At 39.4% G+C, this 21,498-nt stretch overlaps 1 protein-coding gene across 6 annotated transcripts in view; it reads left to right on the forward strand.

The window, feature by feature from the left end:
- rapgef6 (Rap guanine nucleotide exchange factor (GEF) 6) overlaps positions 1 to 9,462 on the forward strand; it is a 109,440-nt gene extending 99,978 nt beyond the window's left edge. For all 6 annotated transcript variants that reach the window (XM_087807782.1, XM_087807784.1, XM_087807783.1 and 3 more), the window contains 8 exons: positions 730 to 950; positions 1,010 to 1,183; positions 1,249 to 1,389; positions 2,512 to 2,625; positions 3,634 to 3,886; positions 6,315 to 6,838; positions 7,953 to 8,258; positions 8,322 to 9,462. In XM_087807782.1, the coding sequence (XP_087663908.1) occupies positions 730 to 950; positions 1,010 to 1,183; positions 1,249 to 1,389; positions 2,512 to 2,625; positions 3,634 to 3,886; positions 6,315 to 6,838; positions 7,953 to 8,258; positions 8,322 to 8,344 (1,756 nt within the window). In that variant the 3' untranslated portion in view covers positions 8,345 to 9,462. The remainder of the gene's footprint in view (positions 1 to 729; positions 951 to 1,009; positions 1,184 to 1,248; positions 1,390 to 2,511; positions 2,626 to 3,633; positions 3,887 to 6,314; positions 6,839 to 7,952; positions 8,259 to 8,321) is intronic.
- Positions 9,463 to 21,498: the final 12,036 nt, after the last annotated feature.

The following is a 21,498-nucleotide window of genomic DNA, read 5'->3' on the forward strand; positions in this document are numbered from 1 at the left end:
TAATTCTAACAATGTGGGGAAAAAAGAAATGTATAAATATATAAATATTTCCTTTAATTCTTCTGTATTTATGTCCAATTTTATGTACAAATTATGTTGGAAATAACATGTGAAAGTACTTTTAAATATAGATAAATATTTCTACTTAATTCTGCCATGTATTTGCTTGCTCTTATTATTCCATATTTTGAATTTATGGCACAAAAATAACATTTTAATGTATAAAACATGTTCAATATGTAAACAATTGATTTCAATGTAAATGAAGTTTTATTTACAACTCCTGTTGGAAACAACTGTGAAAACACATTATTCCGCTCTATTCCTTAATTTATTACTTGATACTTTATAGTTAAGAGGTATAAACAGAAAACATCATATTTTCATATGCGTGTCAGTGATGACGACATCAAACTGTTGATAATTGTAAAGAGTAAATGTTGTTTAAATTAAAGTGAACGTGTCATATCAGCAGCTCGCTGCTGCTCTTGAATGTAGTTCGTCTTCCTCCTGCATCCCGACGCAGAATTCCTTGTGTGGAATCACGTGCATCAACTTAACCCTTCTTGCTCCCCCTGGCGGACGCCCCGGTCTGTTGCAAGAGCATGAGGCAACAGAGAACTGGTGCATGTCTGGACCTCCGACTTTATAAAAAAACACGGAATTCTATCGATTCCCGGTTGTTCCTCTCTCCCGTTTTTTTTCACCGCTCCGCCCTCCTCTCTGCAGGTCCCTGAGTCAGGGCAGCACCAACTCCAACATGCTGGACGTCCAGGGCGGCGCGCACAAGAAGCGAGTCCGCCGCAGCTCGCTGCTCAACGCCAAGAAGCTGTACGAGGACGCCCAGATGGCCCGCAAGGTGAAGCAGTACCTGTCCAACCTGGCGGTGGAGGCGGACGAGGAGAAGCACCAGATCATGTCGCTGCAGTGCGAGCCCACCTACAGCACCCGTGAGTCCTCCCCGCGTCCTCCTCTCTTCCTCCGCCGCTCATCCCCCTCTCCTCTCCAGTGTCCAAGAACCTGAGCGAGAGACGCTCCACCAAGTCGGACATGTCTCCCGTGTCCCTCCGGTCCGCCCTACCCTCGGGGAAGAGCCAGAACAGGGTCTCCCAGGTCCTCCAGGTCCAGGTGCCCTTGAACCCTCTACGGAAGAAGAGCACGGCCAAAGACATCGGGAATCCAAGTGAGGACTTTTTGTTTCAGGACCAGCCGTGGTTCCATGAGTCTTCACGCCTGCGTGTCCTGCAGACTCTCCTCAGGTGGTGAAGAAACCTCCCGTCGGCTCGGCCGACGAGTGGACGATGAAGAGGCCGTCCGACGACACCGTGTCCTCCATCTCCTCCCTGCACTCCAGTCCCACGGTGTCGCCTCAAGGCTCGCCGCGAAAAGGTAGAGAAACGTCTTTGTCTTCCGCGGGTTCTCAGCACACGTGCAGACTGTAGAGGCTCATCACGTCCTCACTCTCTTATTCTCTTCCCTCAGTCATCTCTTATCTTCCATGGTTTCCTCTCGTCTGCTCTTCTTTTCACATTATCTTCTTCAGGTTCCATCTTGTCCTTGATTTATTCTCATTTTTCAATGTTCTTCTTCCTTTCTTTCCCCTTATATTATTTAATTTTCTCTTTTATATCCTTTTTTTGCCCGTAATTTCCTTTCCTTTGTTTTCCCTTCTTTCTTAACCTTGTTTTCTTTACCAAATTATTTTCCATTTTAAATATTTCCATTTTCCTAGTTTCCTATCCTCTTTTTGTTTACGTTCCTTTCCAATTTCCTTTTATTATATTTCTGTCCTCTTATCTCTTTTTCTTTACTGTTCTTTCCATGTTGATCATTTTCTTTTTCATACCACTTATTATTTTCTTTCTTTATTTCCCTGTGCCTATTTTGTTTCCCTTCCTTTTCTCCCTTCTTCCTCTTTATACTTTTCTATTCCATTCTTTCCTTTACCCGCATATTCTTTCCTTCCTTTTTCTTTGCTTGTATTTCCCTGACTTTCCTTTCATCCATTTCCTTCTCTATCCTCTCCTCCCCACCCCTTTTTCTCATTATCCCTCTTCCCCATTCCTTTTTTCCTTTTCTTATTTCTATTTTATTTCCTTTTTTTTGTCCTTTAATGTTATCTTTTCTTTTCCTTTTCTCTTCTCTACTCCTTCCGTTTGCTTTTTTTCCTTTTCGTCTTACCAGTGTTCTTCCTTTTCCCATTTTTCATTCTTTCCTTTTCTTTCGTTTACTCTTTTTTTTTTTTATACCATAATCATCATTTTCGTTCTTTTTCCTCCTACTATTCTTTCCTTTCCTTTTTTTCATTTCTTTCCTCTCCTCACTTCTGTCTTCCTATCCTTTTTATCTTTCTTATTTCCCCCTCTCCTTGTTCAGCAGCGTCTCATATAAGCTGAGCAGACAAAACCTTCTATAATAAGTGAGCAGGTGGTTCTGCTGACTGAAGGTTTTCAGTGTCTCCCGGTTCCTGGGGGGTCAGTGAGCTCACGCCGTGCTTGTGTGTCGTTGCAGTGGGAGGCGTGGCCAAGAACTCCAGCCAGATGAACTTGTCCGGCTCGTCGTCGTCGCTGACCAGCGACGCCAGCACCAAGGCCGGCACCGCCAGCCTGAGGAGCTACGGAATAGGTGGGACTTTACTGCACCAGAGAATCCTTCAGATGACCTTCAGGCAGAAGACCGACGCAGGGTTGACACCCCTTAGAGAGCAGCCAGACGCTCCTGCGAGGTCACGTAGGTCAGAGTCGCCCGTCAGGAAGAGACTGATGTCAGTTTTGAGGAAAAGGTCCAGAGAGTCGAGCAAGACCTGCTGCGTTCAGGAGAGAGACGAGCCGCCAGAGAAGAGAGCGAGAAGGTCCGAAAGCCCGAGACCCTGGTTCTGGCTGTGCATGGACGGAGAGAAGACTGACCCAGTTTGATGTAGTCTGTTCAGTTCAGTTCAGTTCAGAGAGTTTCAGTTAAAGCTACAGTACATTGTTATTAAGAATCATTTCAACTTCCATTTGTCTTTGACCCAGTTTACATGACTCAGCACTTTTCTGTCACTGACCAGTTTTCATTTGTTGATGTTTTTGTGCTTTTATTTCTGCACTTGTTCCAAATGTTCTTATGAAACTAATACAGTGTTCAGTCTCAATGTCTGGATTTATTTTCACACAGACATCATCATCATCAACCCCCTTCCCTTTTTTTTATCAGATTTTACTTTGATTATTTCCTATTATCACAAAATATAACCAATATTGACAAATGATATATTAATTTTTCCTTTGTTTACCACTGCGTAATTATTTTCCTTCAAATGTAGTCTTTATTTATTTTTGCAACATTTAATTTTAGCTCATATTTCCTCATTTATGATAATAGAATCTAAAAAAACATTTATTTTTTAAGATTCTTATGTGGATTTTTAGTATTTATTTTACTTATATGACATATTTATTTATATATTTTCACACTATATCCTATTAATTTCTGACTGTCACTGTTTATCTTTAATGTAACATCTTCAGCATTAGTTTTAAGAATCATTTATTAGTTGGTTATTTATTTTGAGAAATAACAAAAGCAAGCGTCGACATCAACTCGATGCTAACCAGCAAGCGACTGACTGTCCTCCGTGTTCTTCCCCCTCAGGTTACGCTCTTCTACCGGTGGGTAAAGTCGACAACTTGTCCGACTCCAGCCACAGCGAGATCTCGTCGCGCTCCAGCATCTGCTCCGTGGACTCGGTGCCGGCGCCCGGTTTGGAAGATCGCTGCAACAGCATCGGCAGCAGAGCGTCCTCGGCCGCCGCCGCCGTTTCCTCCACGATCATGTCCACGGCGGTTCCGGAGAGCTCGGCGGGAATGAATTCACATTCCAGTGATTACAACCAACCCAGCACAAGGTGAGAGACCGACAGTCTTTTGTACGTCAGATGGAGCAAGACTGCTCCTGCCCAGATGCAACACTAATAGACTCAGGGATTCATTCATTATAAACAATCTTTCTATCTATTAAACTTAAACCGATAGAAGGACTTCATCTGGTCGATGTAAGGTCAGAGTAAAACTAAATTAATCATCGTGAATAAATGCTTAACAATATTCTTATTCCTTATTATACTTGCTATAGTAGTTCAAATTTAAATATATCTAAAAGTTTCCTGTTTTAAGACTACATTATCATGAAGTAAATGGAAAAAACAAATGAAAGTTTGGTCAGATTCTTGTTTAGTTCTACATTAAACATAATTATATATATTTTATACACATTCTTTGTTTTTTTAATGTATTGTGGCATTATTACACTTTTAAAAATCCTAAAAAGTTGTGTAGTTTATTTTTTATTTTCAGGGTTTTTTTTGTTTTTCAAAATTGTTTTTGTTATTTTCATGCTTTTCGGCCCCTACACCGGTACCAGTTAAGAATATGAAGAGTTGACAACCACTGGTTAAAATGGGGAAAATAATAATTTAACATTAATAAGTCAATGTCCAGGTGTTTAGCTACTGTGGTAGGACTTGAATCAGTCCCTGACCTCAATCTAATATTTTTTATGCATGATGTTCTGTCAGAATCAAAAGTAAAATTTAGCTTTTAGACTCACCACCTCTCTGTGAACTCAGTGCTGCAGCTGTGTGTACAGTATTAAGCATATTTTGAATATAATTATCCCTTCAGAATCATTTGACAATACATGTTCAGCAGTTTCTACTGAGTCGTCTGCGTAACTCTTGACTCAAGTGCAGGTGAATCTGCTCTGTGTTTATAAAGTTACAAAAGTTAATTCAGATGAATATTTCTCGATCCTGTATTTTTCCACGTTGACGACAAAAAAAAAAGAGAGACTAGGACTAAGACATCATCTCGATACGTCAGCGAGCTTTATATCGAACGCCTCGGCGCGAGATGATTTAACGCGTCAATAAGCCGCCTCCCCCCCGCCGTCCTCCCGGCCGCGCCCCGGCTCCTCCTCATTAAACCTGGAGGACAGGAAGTCGTAAACACGCCAGCTTTTTATTGGACCCTCACCTTGACTCCTCTTCTCCGTCAAGCGTCGGCTGCAGCTTCTCCGTCCTGCTGAGTAAACAACACCTCCTTTTATTGTCTGCTGTTTGTTTATTGTCCCTCCATAATCGGACCTTTCTGGACCGTAAAGAGGAGACGATAAAACCAAGAGGTGCTTCCGCCAGACGGTTGGTTCCCTCTGGCACCTGGTTCTCCTCATCAATCCAACCACGATTAAAGCAAAAAAAAAGAACAAAATATCTTTTAATATTGACATTTTTTAACTTATTTTGATTAATTTATGTCAATTTTTGTTAATATTAATCCACAAAACATCATATCAATCGATTCTACAAACAACTTTCTTTAGTCTTGATGGCAACAGTTGTTTAGAATGTCAGGCACAAGATTATTTCTGAAATAAATGTGCAAAATAATAATAATAAACATCACAATACAGGGACAATTATATCATATATTGTGATTCTGCAGTAACGAGGATATATTTGTAGTATTGTCCAGTACTTGACTCTGGTGTTGCAGAATTTTTCTCTTGACGAAGTCGTAACTGATTTAATTTTTATTTAAACCAAACTATGTCCAAACATCAGCTTTAAAAGCTGCTGGAGTCGACTGCGTCCTCTCGTCCTCAGTCATCTCCAGGATCTCGCTAGATTTGATTGTTGTGTTAGCTGCTGAGGAAATAATGACTGCTGCCATCTAGCGGACAGAAGTTTAATTGCAACACAAATGTGGGGGGGAAAAATGCTGTGAATATTTCCATGTTAATTATAGGTTTTTAAAAAAAAGCCTTTTTTTTTGTGCTATTTTTTAACACACTTTATTGAAGTTTAAACAGTTAACTAAATGTGATTAATAAAACATGGTTTTAAAAGCCAAAATAATAATTATAAATGTATTTATTGCTATTGTATATTGATAGGCATTGGGTATAAAAAAATGTGATATACAGTATCTCTGTATGGTTATTTTCTAACACCCCTAGTATCCTCTCATCCCTAGTTTTTTCCAGGATTTCGCACGATTTATATTTTGTGAATATTTTTATGTTAATTGTAAATAAAAAAAATTTCTTTATTTGAAAGACACTTTTTAGAGTTGTAAACCATAAAAAAATATGGGCAAAAAAAACTCATGATTTGAAAACCATAAAAAGAAGTCGAACATCGATCCTGTATCGTGAAAAAAATTGCGATATTTGCCATATCAATGTTTTTCATGTCATGTCTCTTATAATATCTCATACGAACAAAGTATAAAGAATAAAGCGATTCAAACGTCTTTCCTTCTCTTCGTCTCCATCAGTTCTTCAGCCACCGGACGGTCGTATCCCTCCCGCGCCTCCACCTTCACCTCCTCCATCTCCACGGAGGAGCTGACGCCCGACCACACCTCCCTGGACTCGGTGGGCGACAGCGGGCGAGGCAGCTGGACCTCCTGCTCCTCCAACTCCCACGACTCCTTCCAGAGCCTCCCGGCCTCCTCCTGCCGGCCCTGGGACCACGGCATCCACGGACACCCGCTCGCCATCCCCCACGCCCTCCTGGGCGGCTTCAAGCACACGCAGCTGGCCGGGCCCATCGCCGAGGTGGAGTCCTCGGGTCGCACGTGGGCAAGCGACGGCGCCAAGAACCACGCCAGGGACTCGGAGTCGCGGCAGAGCTGGGCGTCGTCCAGCTCGCTGTCGGACACCTACGAGGGGAACTACGGGACGGTGAAGAGGAAGAACACGTCGGAGCAGCCGTCGTCTCCGACCAATGAGGAGGAAGCGGCCGCCGCAGACCCCGCCTACAAAACTGTGACGTCCAGCACGGACAAGGGCCTCATAGGTGAGTCCGACGCTACCTGAAACTATATCAACAAATTTATTGAATTATCATGATTAGATATTTTATTCCATTTTTTAACCTAAAGCCTCTTTTAAAAAGAAACGTTTAACGTTTTATATAATGGTTATATTATCTTAAAACCTCCACTAGTTAGTTTAGTTTCATGTCATTAATATTGGTTGATATTTATTATAATAATTTATTTAATTAATTGGTATCTACTATTGTGGAATTAAATTATGATTAATATGTTTTTATTACAATAAATGAAGACATAATCTATTATTTAATTATAGTACATTGAATTTGATCAGAAAGGATCATACAAAGAGATATATAGTATTTACAAAGTTAATTAAAACTATGCGTTAATGCAAGTTTATTTTCTTCATTATTTATTTATATTTAAAATGTATTTTTAGTTATTATATTTATTGTTTAAATGTTTCTCACAGTGAGTGGAAAAAGTGTTTTATAACTGAATGTTGTTGATACAGATGCGATGTGTTTGTCTGAATATTTATTCTGTAAACAAAAAAAATTTTTTTTAGGTAATTGGTAATGAAAAGGAAAAACGTATAACAAAAAAACACATTTTCAGATTAAATATATATTTTTATAGTGTTTTAAATGTCTTCTCTAAAAATGTCACATTATTTATTTGTTTTAAATCATTTTTATGTGTAAATATTTTGTCAGTTTTTGAGTATTTCAATGTTAAAAAGTGTTTTATAAGTCAGTTCTGGTGAAATTGTGTTTAAATACTTTCATACTTCATATTGAAAACTTGTGAAGCTACGAAAAAAAAAAGCCATATTTTTCATTTTGTGCTTTAAAATCATTTGTTTAAAAAAAACTTTATTCTAAAAAAAGAATCTGCGAGTGACGAACCAGTCGCTCGTGGATCCGTTTGAATCTTCATCTCATCATATGTTGTTGTGTCCGTGTCTCACTGCACACGCTCAGTCATGTGTCATGATAGCCAAACATCACTTTGAGTTAATTTCCCCCCCCATTATTGTTTCTCCCCCCCTTTTCTCCTCACGTTCTTCACTCCCTCCTCGCTGCATCCCTTCTTCTTTTTTTTTCGGTTGGGTTCTTCACCGCCATCTAGTGTATTGTATCACTTCCCCCGCCAAGGATGAGCGTTTCCGTGCTCCTCCCCCCACACCTCCAGGCTACCAGGGTCTGGCTCTGGGCGACCTGGGCGACGGCGCCGTGGTGACGGTGGCCCCCAGCTCTCCGGCCCCCCGCCCCCCTCACCTGCGGCCCCCCGAGTACAGCGTGGCCCTCCAGAGGAGCAAGCTCCTGCAGAGCCCCGGGGCGGCCGGGAGTCTGGCCGAGGCTCGGAGGCTGCACCAGCAGGAGTCCAGGAGGTCCACGCCCGTCCATCAGGTCCAGGAGCAGGACAGCGACGACGGTGAGTGACCGACCTTCATCCGAGGTTCACTCGGTTCATGTTTCTTTTCTTCTTCTCCTCCAGACGAGCAAGTGTCGGCGGTGTAGACCTGTTGCTGCTCCAGGTCTCTGGACTCCAGAACCTGCCGTCACCCAGAGCACATCATCCAGGTCGGGGGTCACGGGTCACGTGACGTACGCCTTCGTCTTTTGACCTCATCCTCTGCTTTTTTTAAGAAAAAAAACTCCATTTGAAAACGTTTTTGTACAGATTTTTCAAAAATATCAGACAAAGGGACGAACGAGCGTTGAATTCTCACAGTTTTACATGAGACTTAAGTTTATTTTTTATTATTATTTGGAACTTCATGATGTTTTTTTTAACTACAAACATCAAAAAACGTTTTTAAAAAAAATGAACTGCAATTTTTAATGAATTAATGTTTTAATTGAAGTGATTTTAAGAAACGAAAACAAGATTAAGGAGATTTTTTTTTTCCTTTTTAAATAGATTTTAAATCTGTAAATGTTTACAGTTTAATTCCAATTCAAACATTTTTAAACTTTAAACTTTAAAAATCCAATGAAGTGCAGAACGTCCATTAAATAAATACATTTAGTTTTTTTTCTAGGTTAAATATTTAATTAAATTCTTTTTCAAGCATTCAATAATAAAAAACGTGTTTTAATGGGTTATTTTTTTATTTTAGAAATGATCCAATTCCTCTAGTTTTTTCACTTTTAGAATTTTTTCAATTGATGCCAAAAGTCCTGAAGTAAAAGAAAAGGAAAAAGTCTGAGGGTGTTTAGCACTTACTTACTTTAGCAGCTTGAATCCACTGCCGCTCGGGCAGATCCACAAACCAACTGTATGTAAAAGTGTTTAAAGGAGCCGAAGATCAATGGAGTGTTTTCGGAGTCGGACTCGCAACCACGAGCTGAATCGTTTTTTTGTACATTTGTTTATAGACGCAGCAGAGAAATGCAACAGATTTATCCACATTTTTTATTTAACAGAAACATGTTTTCAGTTGAGAACGTTTTCACGAGAATCTGAAGCACAAACCGGTTCAAAGAATCCAATAATGGCTGATTATGAATGATGCGTTCAGGTGCAGGTCGACTCAGTACGACAAACATGTTTTGAATTTCTAGTCGTTGTCACTCCATTTGAAGAATTAATTTACTTCAGAACCAGTACAACATCATATTTTATTATTAATAATTCAAGGGAAAAAACTACTCAAATTTACATCTTTATTTTCTTAATTAAAAAACTTGTTTTTTTGCTTAAAAATACTATTTATTAATCTTTAAACTGTCAAATAAATATAAGCAGATTGATTTGAAATCTCTCTATCATTCTACTCCATAGTTATTAAAATAAACTCTTTAACCATCATGTGTTCACCGACCTGATAAAAGGATAAAGCATTTAAAGTACTTTTTATTCAATATTTTAACCCCCGATGTTGCATTTATCGCCCACGTTAAAAAAAATAAAGTCGAACTCATGTGTTGCCAAACTATTAAAGTCAAATGTTTTGAAACTGAGTCACAAGTACCTTGAACGCACCACGAGCACTGAAGTTTTGACAAATAAAACCCTCAAAACTTACTTTCTAGCTGCGTAAAAAAAACGTTCTCAACTGATCATCTGAACGAGCGACACGTCTCTCAACTCCATTCCGTGTCTATAGACCTTTTTTTGTAGAATATTTAAATACTTTCCTTGAAAGTTGTTAATATGTATGAAAAAAAAAGAAGAAGCTGATTTTGTACATGATTTTTGTGTTTCCGCGCGGCACCAACTGGAATCTTCCTCTGCCTGCTGACGCTCTTGTGTTTCCGCCAAACAAAGACTTGAACAATCGATGAATATATATATACTTGGCATAAAATATATATATATATGGATTTATATTTTCTGTCGTTTTTGCCGTAACTTAACTGATAGACCAGAGACTCCTGTAAAAGCTATTTTTTTGTATCCGGTTTTCCCTGGTCTCGGACTGTCAGGCAGGATCTTTTAGTTTTCACTCCGTGTATATATTGAGGCCGTTTTCTGATTCTTTTTTTTTGTGTTTTGGCTTTTTGTGCTGAACTTAAGGATTTGACCGCGTGAGTTTGATTGATTAACAGTTTTTGGCCGAGTACTGAAAAGTAAAAGTTTGCAGGTTTTCCAAAGCGTTTGTATATATAGTTTTACCACCAAAAAAACCTCGACAGATGAACTTTTGAAATTCAGTCGGCGTGTGCTGCTGGTTCAGGGCTGCACAATATTGAGGTTTTCCTACTATTTTTGTTTAAATAAACATCGAGCCCTTGAGAAATATTGTCTTTAATTTATTTATTTTTCTTTGCAAAAAGCATCAACAGGTAATTGATGTAATAAAAACCAACAAAAACAAAATATTTTGGAATATTTTAGGATAAAATCAAATGCAAGAAACAACAAAATAAGTAAAAGTAAGGTTTATTTTGTTCAGCAAAAGCATTGAAAGGGAAAAAAGTCAAATAAAATTACATTTATTTATTTATTTATAGATAAAATTCAGTAAATAAATCATTATAGTGGATATTTTGAGTCTATAATCCAATATTATGACTAAAAAAAAAGTGCTGAACTACATACATTAGCTTTGTAATTAAAATAAATTACATTTTATAGCTTTCATTTTTATTTTTTGATAAAGTGTTTCCATCCCAAAAAAGGTAAAACCAGTTCTCATTTAAGATTAAAAAGAATGGAATCAATAAAGATATTTAAGCTGCAAATCTCTATTTATTCACTGGGTTTTTAATTCAAATCTTTCCAAAATCAAATTATTTTAACTTGTTTTATTTAATTATTTAGCTGTAACTTCAAATGATATTTCTTAATATCCAAGTGGTTCGACTGAAATTAAAATAAAATCAAACGTTTGTGAAATAAACCAAAATCCTTCCCTCTATTGTGCAGCTCTCGTCTCAAACGGAGGATTTTTGTTTCGCACAACGTTTTCTCTTCTTCTTCCTTACAAACCTCGGATCAGTATTATTTTCCTCCAGGTTGAGCTTCTTCTCCGACTCGACTCACCAGTTCCCAGAATGCAATAACTTGAGATGTGAATGTGTTTTTTTTCTTTGTTAGTTCTTTTTTTCATTTGCATTACAGCAGAAACGCACAACGAGCTGGCGAGTGTGTCGCACAAGCTGTCCATCAAGTGTTAGCGTCGTCGTCGTCACGCGTCTCATGGCTGTTGTAACATATGTCTTTTAGAAAGACAACACCGGGCGTCGGCTTGTTTCGATGTCTTTTTTACCCGTGGATGTAAATAGTTGTTCTATTTTTGTTGAAGAGAGAATGTTCAAGAAATAAAAAAGAAAAAAAAGAAAAAGGAAGAAAAAGATCTTTTGGTTTCTCGAAGTCTACTGATATGAATTTGGACGATGAATAAAATGTAAAACTTGAGTCGCCTGTTTCCTTTTTTTAAATTTTGAGTAGTGATTTAAAAACCATCTTGTGTTGTGTGTGTTGATGAAGCTTCATGAAGCAGTGTCATGTTGTTCAGAGGTCAGTAGGTGGCGCCATCAGTTTAAAAATAACATTTCATTAGAACAGTTGTTCAAAACAAAGGAAAATAGTGCAGAGACCGCCATCTAGTGGACTCTGAAAATAATGACACTGCTTCATGAAGCTTCATCAGACCATCATTAACTTCCCCAGATGTGGCGCAGTGGTTAGCCCGGTCGCCTCTTCTTCAAGAAGGTTGCTGGTTCACTTCCAGGCTGAGCCAACTTTGACCTTTCTGTGTGGAGTTTGTATTTTCTCCCCGTGTTGTGTGGGTTTACTCCGGGCACTCCGGTTTCCTCCCATAGTACTAAAAAAAAACATACAGAGGTCGATTGAGAACTTGTCTAAATAGGTATGAGTGTGTGTGAGAATGGTTGTGTGTCTTTGTGCAACAGACTGGCATCCTGTCCAGAGTGTCCCCTGCCCCTCGCCCAATGAAACTGGGATGGGTTCCAATCCCTGCGACCCCCATAAGGGATAAAGCTGTAGAAAATGAATGAACTTCCCCAAATTTTTGATTCACAATTATTAAAAACGCACAAAAAAATGAAATGTCATTTGTCGTAAATTCTTTATTTAATTATTTTCTGCAGTAGTTAATGTTAAAAAGTTAATTTAAGTTAATTAATTTCCAAGATGTTTAGTTTATATATTTTTCCAACATGAATTTAAAACGCAACATGCTTGCTGTACTTTTACTTTGAAAGGTCAATTCAGCGACTTCTGTGAAGTGATAAAATCATTGATCTTTGAATAAAATCAAATTTAGATTAAAAAAAGTTGATATTGTTGTTAATTAGATCCTGTTCCTGCTAAAAAGATTAATTTATGTTTTGAATATTTGCCATTTTCACAAGTCAAAATGTCAAATCCAAGAAAATACAGTGAAGTGATGATCATGTTTGTTTTTGTTTCAACGGTTACTCCCCCTTTCAAACTTAACAAAAAAATTATTTTTTTTCATGGATTAACTTAAAAACTATTTGAATTTATTCAAAACCTACTTATTCGCTGTGTTCGTCATGAATAAAGGTGTTTTAATTTTAAATTCTCAAGAAAATGTAGGTCAAAAGATTTTTTTTTTCTTTAATTTAGAAAATTAAATTAAATGTATTATTTGTATTATTCTTAGACTTGTAATTACATTACATGAATGTATCCATAAGAATATTTTCTTCTGTAATTACATTTCATTGACGACAGGCTCAAGTGTTCATGACTTGTTTGTCCGTCGTTGATAGTAACACGAGGTCCAGGGGTTCAGGCGACTCCCCGCGGGTTTGTTCTGGTCGTTTGTCAGACGTCACCTGCACTTCCTGCAGCTTCAGGAGGTCGGTGTCCTTGTAAGTCGGCGTCCTCTCGTCCTCAGCCGTGTGGCACCGACGAAGATGGAGAGCGAAGATAATCCGGCGGAAGCGTCTTCTTCCTCAGCTCTTCTGTTCGTCTTCGCCTCACATCGATCTCTCTCCCTTCGAGTTGCTGCATGTTCATCATTAATTTATACATTTTTAATTATGTATGAAGACGTAAGTAATAATCTCAGTTAACATAATGACCAACTTAGAAAAAGGCCATAAAAAACGAAATATATAAAATCTATTTGAATAATGTTAGACTTGATTCATGATTTTTTTTTACTGACAGTTTGTTCTATAAAGGCACAAGATCGTAAAGTTGCTCAAAGGTCCCACAAATAATGAAATAGAATTTATCAGTTATAAAACAAAACCTGGGGTACAAAAGACCGGCCTTTTGACTTAAGAGGTCAAAGATCATGTAGAAACTACCATTTTTATCTTATTATTTATTTATATTATTCATTACAAGTCTCTAAATATGACAAAAGTTTTTTTTTTGTTTTTTTGTGGGTATGTATTGCCCCTCAAAAATATTTAGGTGAATACACATATATATATATATATATATATATATATATATATATATAAAAAAGGCTTTAAATCAGATTAATTAAATCAATAAAAGTAAATATGTTTTTTTTTAGAATACTAACCTGGTTTTATTGATTTATTTTATACGTTTCGCTCATTTATTTGTGCTTGATGGCCCCTAAAAACAGCCGCTGTATAAACTGTGGCCCCTGAGGAAATTAAATCTCGTTCCACTTGAAGTGTTCCTCTCCTTCACCATGAGGGGGCAGTGCTGCCTTTCCTCAGACGCTCTCGGCTCCCGCCTCTTCCCGGGCATTTGTCAAAGGAGAGTGTTTGGGGAAGTTATTCTAAGCCCGGAGGTTGTCCGAGCTATTAAAGTGCAAATTGGCAACAAAGTGTTGGTGTCGGAACAATACAGTCGTGACTTTGTGGACGTGATGATTCGATCTGTCTCCATTGCCTTTGCCTTGAGTGCACAAGTCTCCTCTCATCCTTTACCAGTGAGAGTGTGGCCCGGAGAGAAGAGGACAGTGACTCCTCAGTGTGTGGGTTCTAGTGTGTGTGTGTGTGTGTGTGTGTGTCTTTAGATAGAAACACGTCTTGTCGGTGAAATGGTTGATGAATTGTTGTCTTGTACGATTAGTCTGGCTTCGATGACGCTGGTCTGTTGATTCAGTGACTCACGAGAATACCGTAGATCGCTTTTGTTTTATTGATACTGGCCCCATTTCATTGAACCATCATTGCGCAGTTGCCACGAACCACATAGTCTTAACAAACCAAGGGTGGAGGCTCTTTGTTGTGTCAGTTTCCAGTGTGTTTGAATATTGTCGACTCTGACTGGAGGATCTCAAGTTGCTCCGGGAGTAATCGATCCTCAATTAATGGACTTATTGTATAATATAAGCAGCTAATACTATGGTTAGCTTTATAGGATTGTTGTGCTTATGTCTACATTTAAAATTGACTTTTAGTTTTTTAAGAAATTGGTGATAAACCGTGTTGATATAAATATCTCTATCTATCTATCCGTCCATCCATCCGTCCGTTTATATCCGTCCACCTGTCCGTCCATCCGTCCGTCCGTCCGTCCGTCCGTCCATCCATCCATCCATCCATCCATCCATCCATCCATCCATCCATCTATCCGCCTGTCCGTCCATCCATCCATCCGTTTATATCCGTCCACCTGTCCGTCCGTCCATCCGTCCGTCCGTCCATCCATCCATCCATCCGTCCGTCCGTCCATCCATCCATCCATCCATCCATCCATCCATCCATCCATCTATCCGCCTGTCTGTCCATCCGTCCGTCTATATCCGTCCATCCATCCATCTGTTTATATCCGTCCACCTGTCCGTCCGTCCATCCGTCCGTCCGTCCATCCATCCGTCCATCCATCCATCCATCCATCCATCCATCCATCCATCCATCCATCCATCCATCCATCCATCCATCCATCCATCCATCCATCCATCCATCCATCCATCCATCCATCCATCCATCCATCCATCCATCCATCCATCCATCCGTCCGTCCGTCCACCTGTCCGTCCATCCATCCATATACTAAAAAATTATACCTTTTAATCTATACTTTTACCAACAACAAAAGGTGAAGAACATCACCTCAAAGTTCTCTCAGCAACACACATTGTATGAAATAAAAACATCAAGATAAAAAACATTTCAGGCTTCACATCAAAACCTCACCGCAGTGATCATTATCATCATCATCATCATCATCATCATCATCATCATCATGATGATCATCATCATCATCCTGATTATCTCCTGCGTCATTGAAGCTCCGTTCTTTGTGTCCGTGTGTGGGAGTCATCGCAGCCTCAGCCTCCGATAATGAGTTTGGGCGAAGAGCTCAAGAGCATAAGTTCAACACTGAGAACCAGAAAAAATAAAACCGTCATCCACGACGCATGAGAAGACCGAGGGTGACGAAAGTTGAGCGGGTTCGAGGGATGTTGGTGGAACAGTCGGACTGAACATTGTCTGAGGCAGTGACGGGAAATGACATTATATACTGTGACTATTGTGAGGGGCCGTCAAGCCAATAGAAGAAAGCAAGGAGACAAAATGTGATGTAAAAACAAAAAACATTACATTAAATATAAATATAAATATATATTCGCCAAAATATCAAAGATACCAAATAAACATTTTGATTCTCACAAATCAGTTCCACGTTGACATCATGAGGGCCACACATTATAATAGTTAGAGCTGTAAAATATGTGTTTTCTTAAAGTCCTCTTTACCCCTTGATTTCAGCAAATTATTTACACTTTCATACAGGAAAATTAGACATTTTAGTCACCAGTGGAACGTTGGGAACTTTGAAAGTCCAAGTGGTTCCAAAGAGAGGCAACTGGACTGTAGAGTTCTGCTGTTAAAACTACTTGAAATAACCATGACCCTGGTGAATGAGAATCTACACAAGCAGGTACTGAGAAAAAGATCATCATCCAATCATATTAAGTGGTGCATTTGAAAGGATTGGATTTATTCGTTACATTTCCAATCCTCCCGCCATCCCGCCGCGTCTCTCTGTGAAAAAAATGATGGAAAAATTAGCTTAGCGACATCACGCAGTTTTGGGGATTGCAGACGTGTATAAAAACAACAAGTATAAATACACAGATATATCACACTACTGTATAGATATTCAACAGCACACTTTCAATTTTTATTTATTTTATTATTATTATGTTTGTTTTTTGCATGTTAACAAACTCAAGGAACTATGAAATCCATCCATATCCCAACGCTGACTGAGGATGAGAGGATACAGTCGACTCCAGCAGCGTTTAAAGCTAATGTTTGGACATATTTTGCTTTCAAAACAAACAGAGCAAAGTCAATTAGGTAATTAAAGTACTGAAAGTTCCCCGGCAATACTACAAATTGATCCTTGTTTAACCCTTTTTGAATGTATCGTTGCCCCTGTAATATGATATGTATCGTGTTCTTGCCAGCGTACTTGTCTCTTAAATGTCTGTAAGAAACACTGAGTTTGTGTTCAAATAAAGGTTCTCCTTCCAGAATATAAATATATCAGCGAAAGCAATGATACCCCCCCCCCACCCCCCGAGTAATCGCCTTTTATGTCAGAACCAGTAGCATGATGGTACAGAGGAAGCAGGTATAGAGTTATTTTTATACTCCGTAACGTGGTGGCACGTCAGCTCTAGCGTTGGAAGTTGTTTTTGTATGAGCCTCAGACACGAAGTCCTCCACTGTACTGAGGAGGAGAGAGAGAGATGTCGGAGAAACTCTGGAACCCCGCTGAGAAGACAGTGAAAGGGTGCGGAGACATGGGCGGGAGAGGTGATGGGGGGTACTTGGTGGGAGGCCTCTCTTTGAACCAGGTGTCATTGATGGGGGAACTCGAGGTGCAGAATCAGCGCGCAACAGTGACTGATTAAAAAATCGGAGAATTTCGGTGATGATAATGCGGAGATGAAAACAGCAATGGTCCTGCAAGTCCGCTAAGACTGGAGAGAGGGATGAAGGTCGGACCTCCTCCGGCGCCTCCGCAGCTTTGATCTGGAGTTTCATTTAACTCCGCGGTAGGAGGCTCCACCAGTCCCGACGCTCGGGATTAAAGACGCGCTCGGGAGTTTTGTTGACGTATAAACTTGGGTCAGGACAGAATTCAGATTTGCACTTGTTTCGCTTTTTATCCTTTGACCAGATGAGAGAAAGTCTTTCATCTCTGAAGGGAAAGAAAGACCTTGTAGGAGTTTTGAAACATGAATAAAAAGTACAGACTACAAACCACTGCGTTCTCTTTTCTTATACTTCCTGTTATCTTATGCTTTCTGCAGTCACGCCCGAGAAACCACCTTAGAGTCCACTTCCTGTTGGATCACCTCCTGTTTTTTGGTGTTTACCTTAGTCTTGAAAGGGTCAGGTCAGTCCATACTAATGACCTGTTACTGGTAACCTGTAGCCCAGTACAACCTGTCATAGGGTCGTTCCATCGGCGACTAAACCAGTAACCCCGCCAGCCACTGGTGAGGGGGCGTGGCTAGACACCGTGTTGTCAACGGCCATGTAGCACTCAACATCTTCAACATCCGAATATGATGATGAATCTATTGAAAGCTTCTTCGAAGAACTAAGGAACACCATCAACAACTCCATCAAGAAAAGACTTCTTTACCGTACAAGGAGACTGGAACGCCAACGTGGGTCCTGATGCATACAAACAATGGGCAGGAACTGTTGGTCGCTAGTGAGATGAACGACAGAGGCTTGAGACTCCAAGAGTTTGCATGTAGGCGGAAGCTAAACTTGGTCGACACACACCATCAGATATAAAAGAAAGAAAGCCCAGAAAAGATGGATTAGCCAGAGGCGACAGCAAGGTAGCGTAGGCTACGCTGAAAACATTCGCGAAACCTCCACAGCAGAAGATAACAACGAAGACAAGAACAGCCAGCTCATGACCGAAGACAGTGCCATCCTGACCAGATGGACGGAACACTGTCACAAGCTCTACAACCACAAACTGAACCCAGATGTATCAATACAACAGACGAACAGACTAACAAGTATGAGCCCAGATCTTTACGAGTAAGGTTGGAGAAGCAATCTGTACTTTAAAAGCAGGCACATCTCCAGGAGTTGACAATGGTAAAGGTGTTAACCCAGTCTCTGATCTGCCAGAACTACTGCACCATTTACAGAACAGTGAGATCGTCAGGTGTGCTATGGGAAAATATCCAATTTCACCTAATTGGTTCTAAAATGTATAATGGGATATATTTTATGCAGAAAATTCATCAGTGTCCTGGACAAGGTAGAGTAATCATGTAATACTTTTTCGGGGGCGCCCAATACACCGATCGCAATCTACCGGTCGATAGTAGATCGCATGACATAATAAATATGATATAACAAAATAGAGAATAGGGCTCAGATTGTCTGCTCTGCGTTTCAGTCAAAACTCTGATACACACAATTAGGAAAAACAAGAAGGAATCATAGGCTTGTTTTTAAATCATACTGTACGTGTTTGGCCGCTTCAAGTCTGTTCTAAGAGAGTCACAGAAACAACATCACGTCAGTTCTATCAAAGAGAAGCAAAAGCCGGTTTTCCCTAATGTGATCGTATGATCAGAGTTATGTCTTTTTATATCACAGTTATATAAATGAACCATCACATGATGACTATATGTAAAAAAAAAAAAAACTTTTATTCTATGAATATAATAAGAATACGTACGTGTGTCACGCAGGTGAGCCACAAATTGTATACACCTGAGAGACAGTCAGACCATCTTTATCACTATCCAAGTTACTGATTTACAGTTTTAGTCTTATTCAACTCCATTTAAAGATATTTCAAATAAGCCCCTGATCGTCTCTTTAAATACAGTATTCTTGTTAATAATCGTGAATGTTAGATTTACACTGGAGCTCGTCTGAACTCAAATGTGATCTCTGTCAGAAATGTTTAAAATTAACAAATAAAAACCGTTAATCCAGTTTAAATGCATGTTTTCATTGGGGTTTCTTTCTGATCGCTGGGAGGAGAACTCTCGGGGTTCATTTAAATATGATTGACATATCTAAATGGAGGAGTGGAAAGGGATGAACCTGTCTGCGCTGATTTCTACGCAGATTTGGATGAAGAAAAGAAAAGTTCTTGGATTCATGTCATGCACAGATTCAAACATCTGAATATGTTTGTGCACCATTTTCTGGGTTTGAATGTATGCCTAGTTTTTAGTAGGAAATCATTAGTAGATGAGGCCCATACAATTGTCTGCAGTGAAGGATTTTAACACTAAATACTATAATTGACCTTAAGATTAGGGCCCTTTTGTTACTCTCAGAGGAAAAGTATCTTAATATGAGGAAATATGCTAGTGCTGTGTCCTTGGGTGGCAAAGTCCTCGAAATCAGGGACTTCTTTGAATACCTCGGCTCGATCCATAACACTTTCATGCAAGAAATCAAAGCAAGAATTTCACAAGCAACAGAAGCTAAACTGCTAGCATGTCTCGAGCTAAAGGCAGACCTTGAACGTGGTGGGTCACGTCCGGTAACTTTCTCACTGCGGAGAAACTCGACGCTCTTCAGAACACTTGTGCCCGAGTTTAACATTTTCTTTGAAGTCAGCAAATTGATTCCGGAGTCGTGTCGAGGAAAAGGCGATGGTGAATGTCAGAGCACACCTCAAGTTGAAAGCAGATTCTTCCCTCCTGAATTGGTTCTTCCGCTGTCCTTGTTGGAAAATATCACTTTCTGTGCCTCTTTCAATGGTTCTGCTGCACAGTCTGGGCTTTGTCCGGCCCGCTTCCCAAATGTGTCATTTATTCTCCGCCCTCACAAAGGGAATTGCTCTGATGAGTTTTGTGGGAAAGCGTTTTTCAGCACAGTGAACATTCAACGTTGTCACACATAAGATTAGTTTCTCTATTATTATCGACCTTTAAGAACTTAAACCATATTTTATGTTTTACTATCACCGTGTTTTTTTTTTTTTTATCATTATCTACGTACCAGTTCTGAATGGCTCAAAATGTCTTCTATCTATCAACAAACTAGTGTTGTTATTTGTCAATAAATGTATTTTTGTAACTTTATTGTCACTACAAGAAAACAAAAGTGATTGTTTGTGAAGTTCCAGCTGATTGGACCAGCCCTCTGCAAGTTTGAAAATAAACCAATGGGCTGCTTTCTTTGTTGTAAGCTCCTCCCATTGAATTTGGGCGCCCCCTGCTTCACGTTTGAGTCTAGGGTTACCTAAGTTTTGCCGCCTGGGAAATAGGGCCAATGAAAATCCCCCAAAGGACTCGCGTGAATATCAGGAACTGTATTTCCTGTGAGCTCCACACTGCATCACTGAATTAGGCTTGACTTCTATTCATCCGAAGTTGATTGGATGATTCAAACAGGAAATGAGGTACAAAAATAAAATGAATTCGATGAATTTACAAAAAGTATTTGCTGACGTTCAATCACTTCTGCTTCATTACCGGCGACACAACACATCTCTCGCGGCCCCAACTGGCCCATTGATTCACTTTCCTATTTTTACATTTTCTATATAACGAGAATCATTTCATGGATTTAACTTGTCGTACAGAAAACCATTTAAATGTAAGTCTGCTTCCTAAATTATGATGGATTTCATGGATGCGTCATGGATGATGACAGTCATCCTCTGAACACTGTCATCAGTGAGCAGAGAAGCAGATGGAGCACGAATGCTCCTCCCTTGATGCAACACTAATAGACTCAGGGACTTATTCATTCCCGGTGCTGTTAGGCTGTTTAATTCTTTTTTAGTTTGGGGGCAGGAGTGGAGTGAAAAGATGAGTCTATTCCATGTTAATCTTTTTATAATTTTCTTTGATCTACGTTCTTTATCTTTAGATTTAGATTGTGTCATCTGGCACTTTCTTTTATTGCACTTTGTTCTTGTCCTTGTTTACAAATCATTGCTCTGTTGCTGTGAGCTGGAAAAACAATTTCCAGAAGGAGATCTCCAGAGGGATCAATAAAGTTTACCTAATCTAATCTAATCTAATCTAAATAAATTTGTATCGAGCCCCCATTAAACCTGCCTTAAAAGTGATAGTTCATTCAGACTTCAAACAGGAAGCACCTTGAGTAAATATCGCGAGCGCTTCCAGTTTAGACATTAAACTGTATGCACTTTGAAAGCGCTTACGATATTTACCCAGAGTACTACCTGTCTGTATCGCGTTTTACCCTTTAGCACCAAGGAGGTATTTGGATGTTGTTAAGCGTTTCCCCGATGAAGACAACTGTGCACCGGTTGCT

This window comes from Callionymus lyra, chromosome 14 (genome assembly GCF_982586985.1).
Source record: "Callionymus lyra chromosome 14, fCalLyr1.hap1.1, whole genome shotgun sequence".
NCBI lineage: Eukaryota > Metazoa > Chordata > Actinopteri > Syngnathiformes > Callionymidae > Callionymus > Callionymus lyra.